Source organism: Pundamilia nyererei, unplaced genomic scaffold, assembly GCF_000239375.1.
Source record: "Pundamilia nyererei isolate P.nyererei 1_Seehausen unplaced genomic scaffold, PunNye1.0 scaffold00011, whole genome shotgun sequence".
Lineage (NCBI taxonomy): Eukaryota > Metazoa > Chordata > Actinopteri > Cichliformes > Cichlidae > Pundamilia > Pundamilia nyererei.
In genome coordinates, this window is record NW_005187412.1 from 5753993 (window position 1) to 5770963 (window position 16971).

A 16971-nucleotide genomic window follows, 5' to 3' on the forward strand; every position below is an offset into this window, starting at 1 on the left:
AATTTGAAATTTAGTCTACATATTTCTTCTTGTAATGTTCATGTTCCCAAGTGCTGATCCCTTAATCAGCATCGTCTTCGACTCCAAAAGTAAAGTCCACTTTTTCTTTCTAGTAAACCAAACACACTCACACTCAATCACAACTGATTTACTTTTTCCATTTTCCTCCTGTACTCCCTCGCTTTTGTGCCTTTCTGCACTATTGTTATCCTGCTAACAAATAAATGAGCTCATTTTGCAGCAAAGAAATTTTAAGGCATCTTACTTAATAAAAGTATTTTTTTCCTCAAGTCAGAAATTGTGTAAAGAAGGACATTGGATGAATAAATTGTGTTTTATTTTGTTCCATCTTAATAAAACCTCCATTTCACTTTAACCTTGTCTGATTCTTTTACCGTGCCCTATTTGGTCTCTCTTAATTCAATCAAAGCAGCAATTGTTTCTTTCTCTGACGAATTTTAGAGTGCATTGTATTGATAGCGGTGCTCAATAGAATCCCTCTGCCGCCTTAATAGAGACTTCAAAGCAAAGGAGCAGAGAGGAGAGGAAATGAAAAGTTCATTTTGCCATTCAACCATTTAATGGTCCTAGTTCTTAAAAGTGACCTTGTGGGGTAGAAAGCAGAGCAGCACAGCAGCTCCTTCCAGCTGCACACATGGCATCCATCGGGGGCACAATCACGCACAGCCCCAACACCTCAGGCTCGGACATATGTTGAGTTTTATTTCATTCTTCTGACATTAATCCTATTCACCAGCTGTTCTGCCAGCTGCCACTCTCCGGCTTAAGGGGAGATTGCAGTTTTGGGGGCTCTGAGTACTGGTTTATCTTGGCTCCTCATCTCCTCCTCGCGAAGTTTTGATTATTTTTTTTTCCTTGCCCTACTCCTACTTCCAGGTTCCTTGAGTTGCATACTTGCGTGCAATCTTCCTCTCTCTTTTAACTTCTTTGCTGTTGTTTTTCTCCTCTCTAATTTGTGTAAAAAGAAGGAGGTAAGACTACAATTAACTGAATTTTCTGGCCCCTACCCTGTTTAAGTCCTCCAGTTCTTTTGGTAGTGTTTATTCAGGCTACTGTATGTAAGATTATTCAGAAGCAGCAACGCCACCGGCCTTCTGCACAGCTCTTGTCTGTGTGTATCAGCCACTTCTCCCCTCTTTCGGTCAAGAAAGGCCACGTATTTGTGAAACCTGCTCACCTCACAGTCACCCAACATCATTTCCGTAGGATTAACCCGGACATGGCCTCAGCCTGTACAGTTATGATTATTGACATATTGGGTCTGGCATATTTCACATTTATGTGCATTGTCTGGAAGCATACTCAAGTGTTCTCAATGTCATTTCTGCTGAAGTACGGCCGGGCAGTCTGCGAGCAAGGGCCTCAATGAATTGATCATTGCTCACTGCTCACTTTAATAATTCAAGCCTGATTGCCACAGAGTGCCGCAGTAAAATGGATTGGGAGAGGTCACATGCTGCTCAGCTCAGGAGGTGAAGCCTCTTGGGGATGGTTAATTCATATATGCTTGATAGACACGTGTCCTATTTAGAGAGGTCATTGTGCTGGGTGTGTGTGTACTGTTTCTTAGAATAGGCAGGTCAACTGTGTGGGATTAACACGCTGGTCAGTGGCGATAAAAAAACAGGGGAAAGGGATGAGTTAGTGTCCAAAACTGCAAGGTAGTAACAGCTTTGGTCTGTGGTTGTCAAAGCATTTCAGCCCACATTTAATTTTGAATCATTCACTTGATAACAGGATGACTATGACTGAAGTGCATTCTGTGGGAACTGCTGTATACTAACACTGCTAATCCATTCCCTGAACTCAGCATCTGCAAAGCGTAAAATGCCAAATTATTGAAAGACCTTAAAGTTATCAAATAAAAAGGAAAGAAAAGACAGCGAGAGAGACTAAAAGCTGACTTTTGCATTGCTACAGCTAAGAAGTAGGGAAAACACGATGGAAAGGAAAAAGGACATAAAACACAGGACATATGCTTTCTTTCCCAACCTCGTCTCGGTTACCCTATGTTATATTTATAGCAACTATTTACATGACCAAATAGGATAGTGTAATAGTGACTAACAGAAATGTTCACCAAGTGGAATAATGATTAGGTGTCAGTTAAAGAAAGCCCACCACGAGGTGCAGGTGCTCCACAATACAGCGCCATGTCTCAAGGAGCCGGACCTTTTTATTTACGCATGCCGGCACTCGTAATTACATATAAAAAGACAGAATTATTCAACAGAACCAACGAGTATTCTGGAAATGGTAGAGGTTATTACAACTGTTGACAACGAGGAAAGGTAATTGCCTGAAAATGAGCGACAACGCAGTGTTGTGCTCAGAATGCACCCCTCCTCCCGATCCCCCCTCCCCAGCCACTCACCACCACCACCCACCCCAGCTCCCTCTTTAGCGTTTGCATTGTGCAGCATCACCCGGGTGTGTAACCTATTGCGTTCCGATTGCTCCCTTGCAATTAGTGCCCTTTTTGTCCTCACTTCAATAACGGCATGATTATGGAGACTTCAGGAGTATTTGCAGCATCCAACAGCTGTTGTCTCAGGGACTACCGGCTGAATGACAAAAACATGTTTTCTCTCTGCATTTCACTTCCCTGGCTGCCTCTTGTAATTATTATGTTTTATTTGGTTTGATGATGGGGTCTTGTTTTTAGTGTGTCTGTGATTAAGATATTCAAAGGATTCCTTGGAGTGTGTCACAGTCATTTTCATTTTTATCAATCTCGACTTTTGATTTGTTTCCCGTGCAGTGCGGAGTGGATGGGAAATTAGACGTTAGCTTATCATTGTCTAACTGAGATTCTGGCAGCTTTATTTCTGAGACAGAATCTATGCCTGAATCAAAGGATTATACTGTGTCTAACACTAAAAGTAGGAATGTAACAAATGTGACAGCCTTTTTTAAGCTGTTTAAATGCTTCCAGTTTTTTTTTCTTTTTTAAGAATTTGCCCAGATATTTTTTGCATGTGCAATCATACGATAAAGTCGACACAATGAAGTAAATCAAATGTGCTAATATCATCATAATCATTTATGGATAATTTATGGCTCTATAATCCTCTGTAAAATAACAGTGATTTGTGTAATTTTCAATCAAAACATTAGTGGATATTCCTCACCCCACTGCTTTATTGGACCTTTGAACTTTATGGGATGCCTAGAAAGCACCAATCATCACTAGGTTACAATTATGGTATAGTTTTATGTGAAATTTACTTTTGACTCACTCTTTTTTTTTTTTAAACTTGTCAGTTTTGTTTAAGTGAGGATGCATGGATGCATGGATGGACGAATTGATAGGTGGAATTTGACTATAATTGGATTAAGCCAAATTGTATAAAACCTACTCGTTTTCCTCTGTCCATCCACCCCTCACTGCAAATGCTAAATTGTTTCCCTATTTGCCTCACTGTCTCATCCTCTCCATTGTGGGGAGGAAATTATTTATACGGTCAGTGTCAGCTGATCATTGATTTGGTAATTACACGTTTCCCCTTGAGGCTGAGACAACTGATATACAAGGCCAATGCTAAAGGGGAGGTCCTCCTAGTTTCTTATCCATGACTTATAGCTAATTTGACCCTCCTAGATAGCCCTCTCTACTCTGCCAACAGCTTTTCAACACAACAAACACTCAAACAAAAGTATCATCTTTCTCCCAGGAGAATGAAGCTCACAGAGCAGCTCAAACTGTGGTGGCAGGCAGTTGAAACCTTTTCATTGCTGACAACACAGAGTAATAAAACACCCATCGCTTCATGTTGTAACAAACCATTCTTGTGCTTTGAGGTATCCGTGGTCTTTTGAAACATGACGACGTGTTTTCTTGCATCAAAAACTTTATTATATTCAACTTTTTAGGGATTGTAAAGGATAATATTAAAAAAACAAAAAAAAAACAAGAACTGAGATGGGCTTTTTTTTAACCCAAGCTGTGGTGGAGTACTCACTTTAATATACACAGTGTACTCCATAGCTCCATATTACGGAGCCCCGCAGGGGACATGGGAGAAAAAAAAATTAAGACGGACTTTTGCGAGATCTCGCAAAACTTTTGCGAGATCTCGCAAAACTAACTCGGGATCTTGCAAAACTTTTGCGAGATCTCGAAAAACTAACTCGGGATCTCGCAAAACTTTTGCGAGATCTCACAAAACAAACTCGGGATCTCGCAAAACGTTTAGCCGCATTCTTCGGACGCCAGCCCGAAGCCGACCGGGAGGTCGAGGCACGATGTGCCGGGAAAGCAGTGTTCCTCCCAGCTGTAGTAGGTCTCGACCTCCCGTTAGCTTCGAGCTAATGGGAAGAATGCGGCTATAACTTTTGCGAGATCTCGCAAAAGTTTTGCGAGATCCCGAGTTTGTTTTGCGAGATCTCGCAAAAGTCTTGCGAGATCCCGAGTTAGTTTTGCGAGATCTCGCAAAAGTCCGTCTTGATTTTTTTTTCTCCCATGTCCCCTGCGGGGCTCCGTACCATATCATTAATTTTTAAGATCTAGTTTATTGCTGTCCAATTTAATTCCAGTGTGACAGTATCTGATGTGTTTGTGACTGCATTTTTTTAGTTGGTTTGATGTACCACTTGGTAACTTGACTTTTTCTGTCTACAGCAGCAATAAAAAGATTAATTAGCAAAAATTTTCTTCTGTCTTCTCTTTTTCCAAATCTGAGAAAAAACAAAACAAATTTGGGATTGGTCTCTTTTTCCTTAAAAGAGTGGAGAAAGTGCTGAAAGAGAGGTCGAAATACGTCAGGGAAAGACAGACAAATAGCAGGAATATCAGTATTTTTCTTCAAGACTGTCAGGGAGTCAGTCGGTATCAGGACAGATAGTAGTAACCTGTCTTTTAGCTTCTGTGGTTTATACTGAACATGATATTCTGGCACCACTGACTGCCAGGTGCTGAAAGCTTTGTTTATGTCACATCATCCTAGAAACATTCTTCTGTTAAGATTTATGAGGATCATTAAGGTTTGTTTTTAATACAGTTTAAAAAAATGTAGCCTAATCTATCCCAATCATCGCAGCTCTGTGTGTCTCAATCCCTGTGCCTGTTCAGCCACATCAATAAGATCACACAATGCTTGCATAGAAGAGCTGTATAGTAGAGATGACACCCCTGATAGGAGCTAAACATATTGAATTTGGCAGTGTTAATGACTATTCGCTTTCTTCTGTGTGCCATTTTGGCAAAATAAAATTGGGAAAGAGTTCAGGGCATTTTTCCAGCTATATAGCACCAGCCCCAGACAATGAGACCCAGACAGGCTTAGTAGTCAAGAAACCATTCCCCTCTCACTGGGAACACATCTTGGACACACACACTCCAGTAGTTTTGTCTTGTATGTTGCTATCTGTGCTAGCTGCAGAGCGGTGGGGGCCTGTGCCAAGGGTCCATAGGGACCACTGGAATCGCTGGGGCTGGAGGAAGTTGGTCTGGGTCCAGTGGGGCGATCTGGGCTTGGTGACAAGCCAAGCTGTCTACTGCAGGGACGCTGGGAAAATGTAAATAAGAGCCTGATAAGGGCTATTGTTTTCATTCCATTCTCATCCCAGCTGAATGGCCTGCTCCCCAGCCACAGAGCATTTTATCTCAAGAGGGGGAGAGAAAAAATGGATGGGGTGGGGGTGGGTGAGAGATTTAAGAGCCCCCATAGGAAAATAAAAATAAACTCGCTGGACTCTTCTCTTGTTTAAGCTAATTCCCTAGTATGTTATGTCCTACTTTGAAAGGACAAGAGCAGCAAAGTCTTCCAAACACGAAAAACTTCACAAGTTTACCACTTTTCCTTTCAGAACATCTGAGTATGTATTTAAAAAAAGCAATCAGGAGTTAAGCGTGAATCTTGTATTACAAATAATCTGTTATTTTATGGTGAATACACTGTGTATCAATTTTGACACCCTGTCATAAGCTGACAGTAATTAGTATGTTGATGGTAACCAGTGTTTTCATTGGCATCTATAATTTCTCCTGGGAAAACAGAAAGACATTTTAGAAACTGAAGTAGCATTCCTCGGATTAATCTAAATTCTTCAGGAAAATAGGCCGTGGACGGGTGCTTTGAAAAAAGCCAGACATCTGACTCATTTACTGCTGTCCTCGAGCACGCCTGCGCAAAAAGTTTTTCTTCTTTTACCAAATCCATTTTTGGTTGCCTGTTTTGTTCACACTTTGAACACTGAAAGGTGTTTGAGAGTTATTTTATGGACTAATCCAGGTCATTATTCACCTTTCCCAGGTGGAAGGTAGGGAGGACAGCAGTGCATTCCAGCTGTAGTTTCTCCTGTTGGAGGACTTGGCAGGTCGTGTCTGGCCCGGCAGAGGGGATAGAGAAGTAAGGGAGCGGCAGCTCTCCTGGGAGGGAGGTGGAAGGGAGGGGGAGGACTGGAGTAGAATGGAAGCTGGCACCACATTATCTCCAACTGTTGGTGCATTCCTTAATGATCAAGTGCTGGAGAAGCATCTGTGATGAAAGTGAGTGTGTTTGTGTGTGTGTGAGAGAGAAAGAGAGCGAGAGAGCATATGTTTGCTTATTAGCATATGTTCGACGTGTTTGTTTAATTCCCCTTTTTACCATTTTTTGAAATATGTCTGTGCTTCAGGGGGAAAATGTCAAGCGCCGGTGTTGCTGTGTCTGACAGGAGATTATGATTTGAAGGGAGTTTGTTGTTCTGGGAGAGGAAGCCCTCTCACCCAGGGGTGAGAAGCAGGGAAGAAAAGCTGAGCTCCGCTACTCCCCCTGCCCTTAACACCCTGTTTTAAGATCTGTGATCTTTGTGCCACGCAGGGAGTTAACACACACAAGCACACACAAAACACATAGGCTTTTCTGACTCCCTCTCTTAGGGTCAAGGGCACAAACTGTGAGTTGGGAATTGGAAAGTCAATAAAGCAGAAGTAATGTTATAATGACCCCGAGCTGAAGATGTCCTGTCGACCCCCATCACATTGGAGGAAGTGGCCAATCAAACAAAATGGTGACTCTGCTTGATCTCGCTGAAAGCCACCCTTAAACAAGGCCACAACAACTACTGACCCCCTGTTACTCCCAGATCCTCTGAACTCAGTGTGTTTGTCAGAAGGAGCAACAGTGTTTGGTTTGTGGAAGCGGGCGAGAGATGATACAGAAGGATAAAAGGAAGCAACATTTGTATACATCCTCAACTGTATAAATCTCCTCTGATCCCAAGGATGATAGTGGTAAAACTGGAAGAATCCAGATGTTTCACGTGACAGGGCTTTCTCAGTCTTCACTCCTCCTCCGTTGCATTATGTAAAACAAAACACCATAAATTCTGCCTGTGTGTTGCCAGAAGTATGTTTGTGAATGATCCACTGTTATATGCTTGTAAGACTATTCATTATGGAGTTCCGCAGCTTTGCAGCTTTAAATGTTGCTCCATATTAATTATACAATTTGCAAAAATCTATCTATAAATGCAATCTCTATAAAACTTATTTTAATTATAAGTCAGTAAAATTTATTTTCATATTTCACTCAAAATACTCAAAGAATTGCACCGAGGCTGCGGCTTTAAAAGGCATAATTCAATAGGACTGGATGTGTTGCTCTGGTTCAGATTAGAGGCAGGCTCAGAGTGGAGGGTTGCTCTACTGTTGTTTGATGGGAACAGGCTGAACCCGAAGCACCGCAGAGATGGTGGAGGCCTAGGTCAGCCAGCCCAGTATGTTCTTTATCAGCTACACCAGCGACAGCATGGCAGATTGCAGCCATTCCTTCTCTGATTCATTGTCTGCTGGACAAATGTTAATTGTTTTCATCATTGGCAGCTATGTGAACGTTTGGACGTACCCAGTCTAACTCTTTGCCTCCCGTTTAATGTGTGTCTCTGCCCTTATGGTAGTCCCACAATGCCTGCTTCCCTTCTCACTCCACCCCTAGCTCATCTCTCAGCTGTCGGACGGAGTCTCTTTTTAATGTTTCCCGCGCAATGCCATCAAATAAAACACCTCTCTTTCGTCTGATTCACCATCTTTTCATTTAAGTATATGGATTTATGACATCTACAAAATTATGAAAAGCGAAACTATATACTTTGCACAATATTACATACATAAAAACGTCAAATATTACAAATGGCTTTAAATTTCCCTTCTAATTTTTCTTTTTTTAGAATCCTCGTGCATGGAGAAACTTCTTTCTAAAGACTGGAAAGAGAAGATGGAGAGGCTCAACACAAGTGAACTGCTGGCAGAAGTAAAAGGTATGAATAGAAGTACCCCGTGAGTTCCTCATTCCTATCAGACTTACATAGTATATGTGCTGTTTAATATCAGAAAAAGCCTTGTACTTTGAAATGAAACAAAGGCCTTTGGCTGCCCTCCTCATTCATTTCTCTCCTCCCTTATCTTTTGTTGGAATGCCCAACTCTGTCCAAAGTGCTTTTCTTCAAAATTCCAGCCCATTTAGCCTCAGTCGAAGGCTCTCTTTGCTTGTCAGCAGTTTATTGTTGTTGTCCCTTCAGACGGCCCTGAGCCTCGCTGCTCTGCTCTGGCACATGCGGTGCGTTCATGCTGCTCTGGTAATTGTTGAACCCAAAGTGTGCTTGATGTAAACAGACCACGGCTGAGCTGAAAGGGGAGAAGCGGCTTGGAGAGGAGAGGGTGCGGAGACGCGCAGAGTCGTCTCCTCGGTGAGCTTGCGTTTGAGTGGAATGCCTTGACGCTGACAGTGAACGCCCCGTGCAGCCTATCGAGAGCACCACAGCAAAGAGCAACTCAGCACTCCCCCAAAATCTCTGTTTATGACAGCGTGAAGGTGGGCTGAGGATGGGCAGGGCAGCTGCTCAGTCCTTAGCACTGACTGTTACAGCGAGCTGCTGTGTTTATACAGCACAGGGAAGCACAATACCAGCTGGCTGCTGACACTGGGCTGCCAGTGGCTCCCAGTAAATCCCTTCAACTAAGAACTTCTAGCGGCTTGCTTTAATTTCTTGGAAACCCTTTAGATAATATTATATCAGTGCACCTAGCGTTTTAATTAACATTTCATGGAAACAATTCACAAACAAGGGGGCCGTAGTTTATTAAGGTACAGGTTATATTGATAATTGTTTCTTTTCATAAAACATAAATGGGAAATATCAGAAGCGTTCAACTTTAATGATTAATTTAAATTTCTCCACCTGCACAGAAAGGTTAAAAAAAGCAGATGAATGTTCTAATAAGTATATTCATTAGCAATAACCTTAATGAAGTGATGGATAAATCGTTGCTTGCTAAACTCGATTCATTGTACCTGTGCTAGTACACTGTGTGTCAGTGGAGATCAAAGTGCATGGGGTAAAATGTTTAAAATGATTTAGCCTTTTGAAAGCTGGTCTGTTAAATTACAGGCAGGGCATTTTTTCTGTTTGATGAATGGGAAAAGGAAGGTTACTTGGTGGTCTGTAAACAGGTAGGGAGCCTGATAATAAACATTATGGCCTCTGTCTGTTGATGAGTTATGGAGACAGTCTTTACACCACAGTTACAAATATAAATGCTTCTCCTATCACAGAGGCAGCCTTAGATTTTTAATTAGCATGCCATTTCATATGACTGTAGACATTTCAAAGGGCTGCTTTGTGCTCACCCTTACAAATGTCTCTCTCTCTGCGTTTGATGTCTGCCTGATGTAAATACGGGCAATTAAAAAGAGGCCCAGGGTTGGAGATGCACAAGGTCCACCTAATTAAAACACAAACAAAGGTACCAAGCAGAAAACACCTTATGATTAAGATCTAAAGTGTTATGATGAATCAGAGGTCCCATTAATTGTTAGGTTAAAATCAGTACAAAAGGCAAACATATCTGTAGGTTATAAATGAATGAAAGGTTGCGGAGAAAAACAGCTTTACATGCAGATAAAGGCTACAGTACCTAGTAGCAGAGTGGCCTTGCATATTCTGTGCAGATCGCTTACTTATTCCTCCGCAAATTATACCAAACGCCTTGTAGGCTCTCTTTTGACATTGTTCCATTGGAGCCTTGAAAGAGAAGCCATTGTTATTGCAGAGGCAAGTGGTGGAATCTGACTGGTGAGGAAATGATTTTGTCTTGTTCTTAGGAAAGAGATAAAAAAAAACAATAGGTGTGAGAGAATTTGACCTGAGGCTTTGCCCGTGAAAATAAAGACATTCTTTTGCAGCAGTTGTGTTCAAACATGCCCCGAATACTTTATCCTTTTGAGCCGAACACGCATGTACAGTCAACAAACAAAACAACTGCATCAACAACATCAGAGATTTTTCTTTTCAAGGTCCGCAAACCCAACCAACTATTTTCCCCTTACAAATGACAGATGTATAATTACAGCCTATTGTAATGCGCGTGTTTCATACATATTGTGCTGTTTTGAGGTAAAGGCATGTTTTCTAGTGTTTTAGTGTAAGTCGAAAGTGGCGTAATCCAGTGGAGGCAATGTGCTTAACCCAGACATACAGAGGGGTGTTATTAAGGGTTAATGATTTCAAATCTCCATCTGGCTTTTCTTGTACGCCGTCAGGGCTTAGCATCAGCACGGGGAGGCGAAAAGGAGAGCTTGTGAAGGAGCATTAGTGGCGGATTTCTTTTCACCAGTCAATTCCAGGGCTAACTGTTTGTTTTCATACCTGAGCTTAGCTGTCAATCTGCAGGAACGATGAAATCTCCTGAACAAAACCACAGAGCAAGAAAGGGAGGCTAGCTGGAAAGGCTCCAAACCACACAAAGTAACAGATAATAAGAGGCAAGGTGGAAAGAGTGCACAAGAAAGAAGTACACAGATAAAAAGATTTCAGCTGAGGAAACTTGGACAGTTGACATTTATAATTATATATCTCAGAGAGATCTGTTATATGATCACAAGTGACTGATAATAACCATTCATTATGCACATATATACATACACATATATGCTTATATGTCTTTTGGCTTGCTCTGTGCAGGGTCTTTGAGCTTCATACTCAACAGAGCTATTTAAGTTTCCCTGCTGAGTGGTAGTTTACTGGCCCCCCGATGGGGGCATAAGAAAAAAAAAAAGAAGAGAAAAAAGAAGAAGCACACACACAAACTGCTCAAGCATTTACTCAAACTGGAGGAAAATATGTAGTTACTAAATTGGAACACAAGCTGTATTCATTCTGCTGGAATCTGCTAAAAAAGAAAGACAGAAAAAAGCTTAACGCTGTACACTAGCGTTGAAATGGCAGCTTGAATTCTGAAGCAGAAAAATCAGGGCTCTTGCACTGTCACAATCAATTTGAGAATGGTGTCTACGTGACAGTGGTCGGGTGCAAACATACAGTCCTGTGGCAGGCAGATAAGTGGAAGCTCTTTAGGAGGAGAACAGAGGGCAGGGCAGGAGGCAGCTGAGACTGATTTGATGCTGGCCCTACCTGTGCTGGCTATACTCCTGCACAAGCAGAAAGGGGTCCACAGTGAGAGCACAGAGCCCAGATTGTTTAGTACTGTGGGTTTGTTGCAAAACATGTTTGTGCACTTTAAAAAAAATGTCTTAATGACCTCTATAAAGTGCGGTTTTGATACTACTGGACACAACTGCATATTTGTGCAACATTCCCCATCAAAAGTGAGCTTATGTAGCGTTAGAAAGGAGAAGGAAGACATTAATTTTGAGGGTATTTCAAAAGGTTTGTGTATTTTATATAATATGTCTATTACACCCAACATACAAACCGTTCACACAAATAGCACAAAACGTTATCTGTCCAGTTGCTCCAGTCAAAAATGCCTCAGTTAGCATTTTCTCCACAACACTTCAGTCAACTGTTTGCCCTGTGCACTCAGGTGAAATATGAGCCACAGTAAATCATTATTCCTGAGGCCACATTTGCCAGATGAATGCATGTGAGTGTTGGACTGTGTGTTTTTCTCCTCTAATGAATTGAGGAATTTAGCTTGTGGCAATGGAAGGTAAAAAAGGAAGCGCTGTGCTCGTGTGTGTGTAGTGTATGTTTGTATATACAGGTACAAAAATCTCTGTGTTTTCAATTACATATTTTCCAGTGGTTTGTTCAAGTTGAGTCATTTAACAGTATATCGTTTTATTAATCTTCCTTTCAGTCAGAGAGAATGTAAACCATTGAGAGAGCTGACAAAAACATATCTATGTCATTTTTAAAGGAGCCTCCCCTAAAATATTCATTAGTTTTTCCTGAGCAAAGCAAATTGGATTTTCACAAGCATGTAAAGCCGAACGGCTAAGTTATATGAGGATGTAAGAGAATGCGAATACACCCTTCAGATTTAAAAAGATGCGTATAACAACCAAATTTTAGGAAGGCATAAAAATGGCTAAGACAGGTTTTTGAAATTGTGTTTAAAGTAAAAAAAGTCACATTTTTATAGGCTCCATAAGAAAGTGTTATTTTTAGCTTAATTTCATTTGTGGGTAATGCTATCGAGTGCATCAAGTCACTTTCCAGGATTCTTTTTGATTCTTTTTTTAAATTTTTTTTTATGGAAAGAACATCGGTAATTACACAGGTGTTATTTTGTACTTGTGATTTGGCATTTAAGTATAAAATCAGGCTGGAGTTGGGGACTATCTCAAATCTTCCTTTTATCCTTCTTTGCATGTGCACCAAGCAAGCACTATGGCCTTTTATGTTCAATTTTATGCATTTTGATCTAGTCTATCACCAGTACACTGTTCTGTTTTCGAAAATGTAATGTAACAAATGTGTAAAATTAGCAGTAAAACACTAAAATGTCATTCTAGCCTGAAATGTGATGACTTTTGATGAAAAGTTTAAACGTTTTAAATTGCACGGAGGCTACAAATTTGTGCACATTTGGGCTGTTCTGGATCGAATTTGACTGAAAGGGTGAGAAAGTAAAATGGCACAGGAGCGATCATATGTGGTGCACATAAGGAACAGAGTGCACACAAAGGTCAGAGGGTTTTTTTTTTCTTTACATAGAGGCCTGCTGCACCTGAAAGGTAACAAAATAATCTCAAAATAAATAAAGTAGAATGCATTTGTTCTACACAAACTGAGAAAGACAGAAATCAAAAGATCAGTGAAACGTGCAACTCCCCCCCCCCCCCAAACAGGGCTTTCTACCTCTGTTTTGAATGCATATGCTAAGTTCCAATAGGCAGTGTTTAAGTGTTAATGAATGCTGAATTAATTATACTAATTATACATTAGATTATTGATTATAAATTGTAGTTATGGTTTTTTTTTTAAGCTTTAGCAATGTGAAGAGTGTTTAATGGCAGTATACATGTGCGTACAATAAAACTTAGCAGTTCCAGTTTTACATTTTCACTTTCAGTAAAATATATTGGAAAAATCCACTTTCCATGCTCTCTGAAGGCATTAATTGTCGATATATATTAATATCATCTATGCATTCTAAATAGATCTGTAGTTCAGACCTGTTGGCTCGCCCATGCTGCAATGGCACGAATAGCATGGCAGTGCAATGGCATTGGTAAATTCTAAAATAAACATTTATGATCCCTGGTTAGATCTGCTGGCTAGATTTGTATTAAAAGCCTGAGAACGCAGCAGGTGCTCTGACCTGTTATATGCTTTGTGAATATGTGTTCTGGGCTCATCTGTCTTTGCTTCCTGTTATCCCTGCTGTTTCAGTCTATCACTTGTGATCTGATAAAAAACCCAGACAAAACACTGGTATTGTTGATACACTTATCCATCAAAGACAGCAGACGGAAAGTCTTTCGAAAGATCTCATTTTGCGCAGTTCAAGGAAACAAGTAGATTCTGCTTTAATTATCAGTTGTATAGGTAAGACGGATGAATAAACGCTCTGTGAAAAGAATGAGATAACATCTAACTCCTAATTCCCTTCCAAGGATTTGTTGACAGTAAGTCATTGCCTTGATCACTGTTTCATATGCTTTAAGTGCTATGTATTAGAAAGACCTTGAAAATTGTGCATTCTTTTTATATTTTAAGGTCACGGGGGTCAGACTTATCATTATAAAGGCCATAAGAGATGAAATGAAGGCTCGGAGACAATCTTTGTTTTTATGTAATGATCTTTGCTACATGCTGCCTTACACAACATCTTGGTGCCAGGATCTGTGGTTTGCTGCACAGTCTTATAGATTCAAAGAACGTTGCATTCAGTTACTGAAAGAACACAAATAAAGTTGCTGCGTTGAAATTTTTTTTTTCTCCAGGGAGAATTTAAGGGTCACCGGCATTTCCCGCGGATTAATATGCTCAGGTCGAGCCTCTATCTTGGCTTTGATGAAGTACCTTGTCCAGTGTCATGGATAGACAGTTAAGTGCTGGAGCTTTTACATTAGCATAATTATACTGAAGAGTGAAGCTTCCTCTATCATCAAAATGTTAGCCTCTATCACTGTTCACCATGAACAGCAGAACCTCAGTAGATGAAGAGTACTTTTATTAATAACCTCTCCGTATGCCAATCAGAATATTTATGTTTAAAAGATGGTGCTGAGACACTTAAATGGTTCTGATGCAGTCGCATCAACATTCAAATATACTATATGCAAAAACATAGGTGGCATGTGCAAAATACTATAATACACTTATTATATTCAGACTACTGCAAGTTTTAGAGAACATTTGAGTTTTTCATTGTAAAGAAGCCGATATATTCATCCTTATCATATAGGTAAGCTTAGTGGCTGAGGGGCATTTGCTGCCAGTGGATGACGTACTTGTAAGTCATTGCTTATGCTTGTTAATGCGGTTTTATTGGCAAGATTAACGGCTTTTATATCATAGCAGAGGCAGCAAGCCAGGTAAAACAGCTGTTGCTCATATTGTCTTGGTTGTAGGACACGGAGACACATTAACACCATATTACTGGAAACACATACAGCCTTGCAGCACTGCTGAACAAGTGCACATACTATTTAAAAGCAAAGGGATACTATAAAACTAGTTCCCGTTACTCTGGCTTTTCTGCCAGTTTTCAACCTAACACATATTTTTTTTAACACAGGATAAAATGTTTCAGTTGTATTAAATAACACAAAAGAAAATTTGATTGGAAAAAAACATTGTTAGGTATTGGTAAAAGGACTGTGGACATCCTTTTTTTTTTCTTAAAAATACTAAAGCGCGCAGCAATAGATGTCGTCTGCTGCTACTGAGTTAGCTCTTTGTGTTTTCCGCAGAAAGAATGGACAAAGGGTCAGATGACCACAGAGGTCACACACGTGCATTTACTCAGAGACATGTACCTTTTATTGATTGGAGGCACGTGCAACACACATCGGTGCACGCTCGCGTCTACATTCACACGCGCTTTAGGAGAACGCAGAGTGAGAGAGCGTCTCAGCATGCAAGGCATTCAAGCTATGTGCGGTCTGTGTGCGGATACAGCTTGGTACAATCGTACCATTTAGACAAGGCCCAATTTACTTAGGATGGGTTTGCAGCATATGGAAGCATCCACAATAGCTGTCTGATAGAGAGACAAAGAAATTCCAGTCTTCTGGTGCTAAAAAACTCAATTCAGATCTGGTCATAATGGCTCAGCTGTCTTAACCAAAGGAAGAGAAGAGAATAGGGTGCCTTGTGATTTTCCCCCTTTTTACCCTCACCCTCCTCGTTTTCTTCTTTCTTTTTTTTGTGCCTGAATCTTTTATCTGTGTTATTCACTCGGGACTCTTCAAAGTAACAAGCCTCCTTCTTTTTCCCCGGTACTGGACTTGGAACCCAAATTAGAGACTGCTTGATTAGAGCAGAGAGGAGGGAGCCAAGAGAGAGAGTGAGAGAGAGAGAGATGTGGGTATTGGACAAAACAAATCACACCCCTACAAAGTGCCTTTTATCCAAAGACCCCAAGGCTCAAATACCCCCGTCCTTCCCCAAGCAACCATGGCTCTGCTTGTTTTTCTCTTATGATTTATTTAGTCACCCGTTGATGTTTTCTGCCCTACTTTGTGACGTTTAAAGAAGGCAGGAATCTCAAAAGGTGCATGTGAATGGGCTGAAACTGGACAACGCCGTCTTCTATGTGTCAGTCTAAAAATTCTGAACTTGGCAGAAGTGTCCTAAAATAACAAAACAAGAAAAGTGCCAGCACAGCTTGACCGCTTACTCCTGGGATCCTCTTCCTGCTTTGGGCTGGTATTGTCCTACTGAGGCTCACTTGTTCACCAGGAGGATGTCACAACACGTTAGGTCCAGGCCGACTGCTGGCGTTTATGTAGCGCCAAGGCATCTCTGGGCTGTCTGTCTGCCATCGGAAGCGCAATGTGAGGAGACATGTTAACAGGCAGACCCCAGCCCTACCGCTGTTAAAAGCCATGCAATATGCAGGAAACGGCCTCTTTTGTCAGCAGCCTGGTCAGACACAGACCACGACTCTCCTCTTCTGTACCACCCAATAAAAGTTTTATCTGCATTTTAAAGCTGATCCATAATTCAAAGCAGGAAGAAAGGGATTTTAACACTAACCAGCCAACAAAAAACACATGTGTCTCATTTTATGTTTGGTTTCCTTCCACTGCGCTTATCTTTAGTAGATATTTAAGCACCAAAGCTGTGTTTGTCTGCAGTACTGACAGCTAATCTGAAAATGTCTTCAGCTGTTGTAGATTTTTAGGACTGAGATCGACAATTATGACTGAAATCAGAAGAGAGAGATGGCCTAAATCGTGGTGCAAGGGAAGGTCTGGGCTTCCCACAGTTCAGCTCAACATCAAAACAATGAGCCTTCTGTTAGTATTCTTGTGGTGTCTGGGCAGGAGTGAACACCCCACACTCAGACTGGCCCATCAGGTCCTTCATTGGACACTTAGCACAAGTTCTGCTGCATATTCACACTCACAAGACAAAACATAAACATTCTGCAGAATCTTTGTAATTTTCACAATTTTTAAACTCCTAAACTAGTGTGACATGTGTACTTAGGCAGGCTGTGAGGGCGTCATTGAGCCCAGATGTTTTACTTTTTTTTCCAGCTGACACTCA

General features: G+C 41.0%; 1 protein-coding gene across 5 annotated transcripts in view; it reads left to right on the forward strand.

Moving 5' to 3' along the window:
• The window catches only part of sox6 (SRY-box transcription factor 6), a 129825-nt gene that overhangs the window by 56954 nt on the left and 55900 nt on the right, over window positions 1-16971 (forward strand). For all 5 annotated transcript variants that reach the window (XM_013908547.1, XM_005724307.1, XM_005724308.1 and 2 more), the window contains one exon: window positions 8173-8262. In XM_013908547.1, the coding sequence (XP_013764001.1) occupies window positions 8173-8262 (90 nt within the window). The remainder of the gene's footprint in view (window positions 1-8172; window positions 8263-16971) is intronic.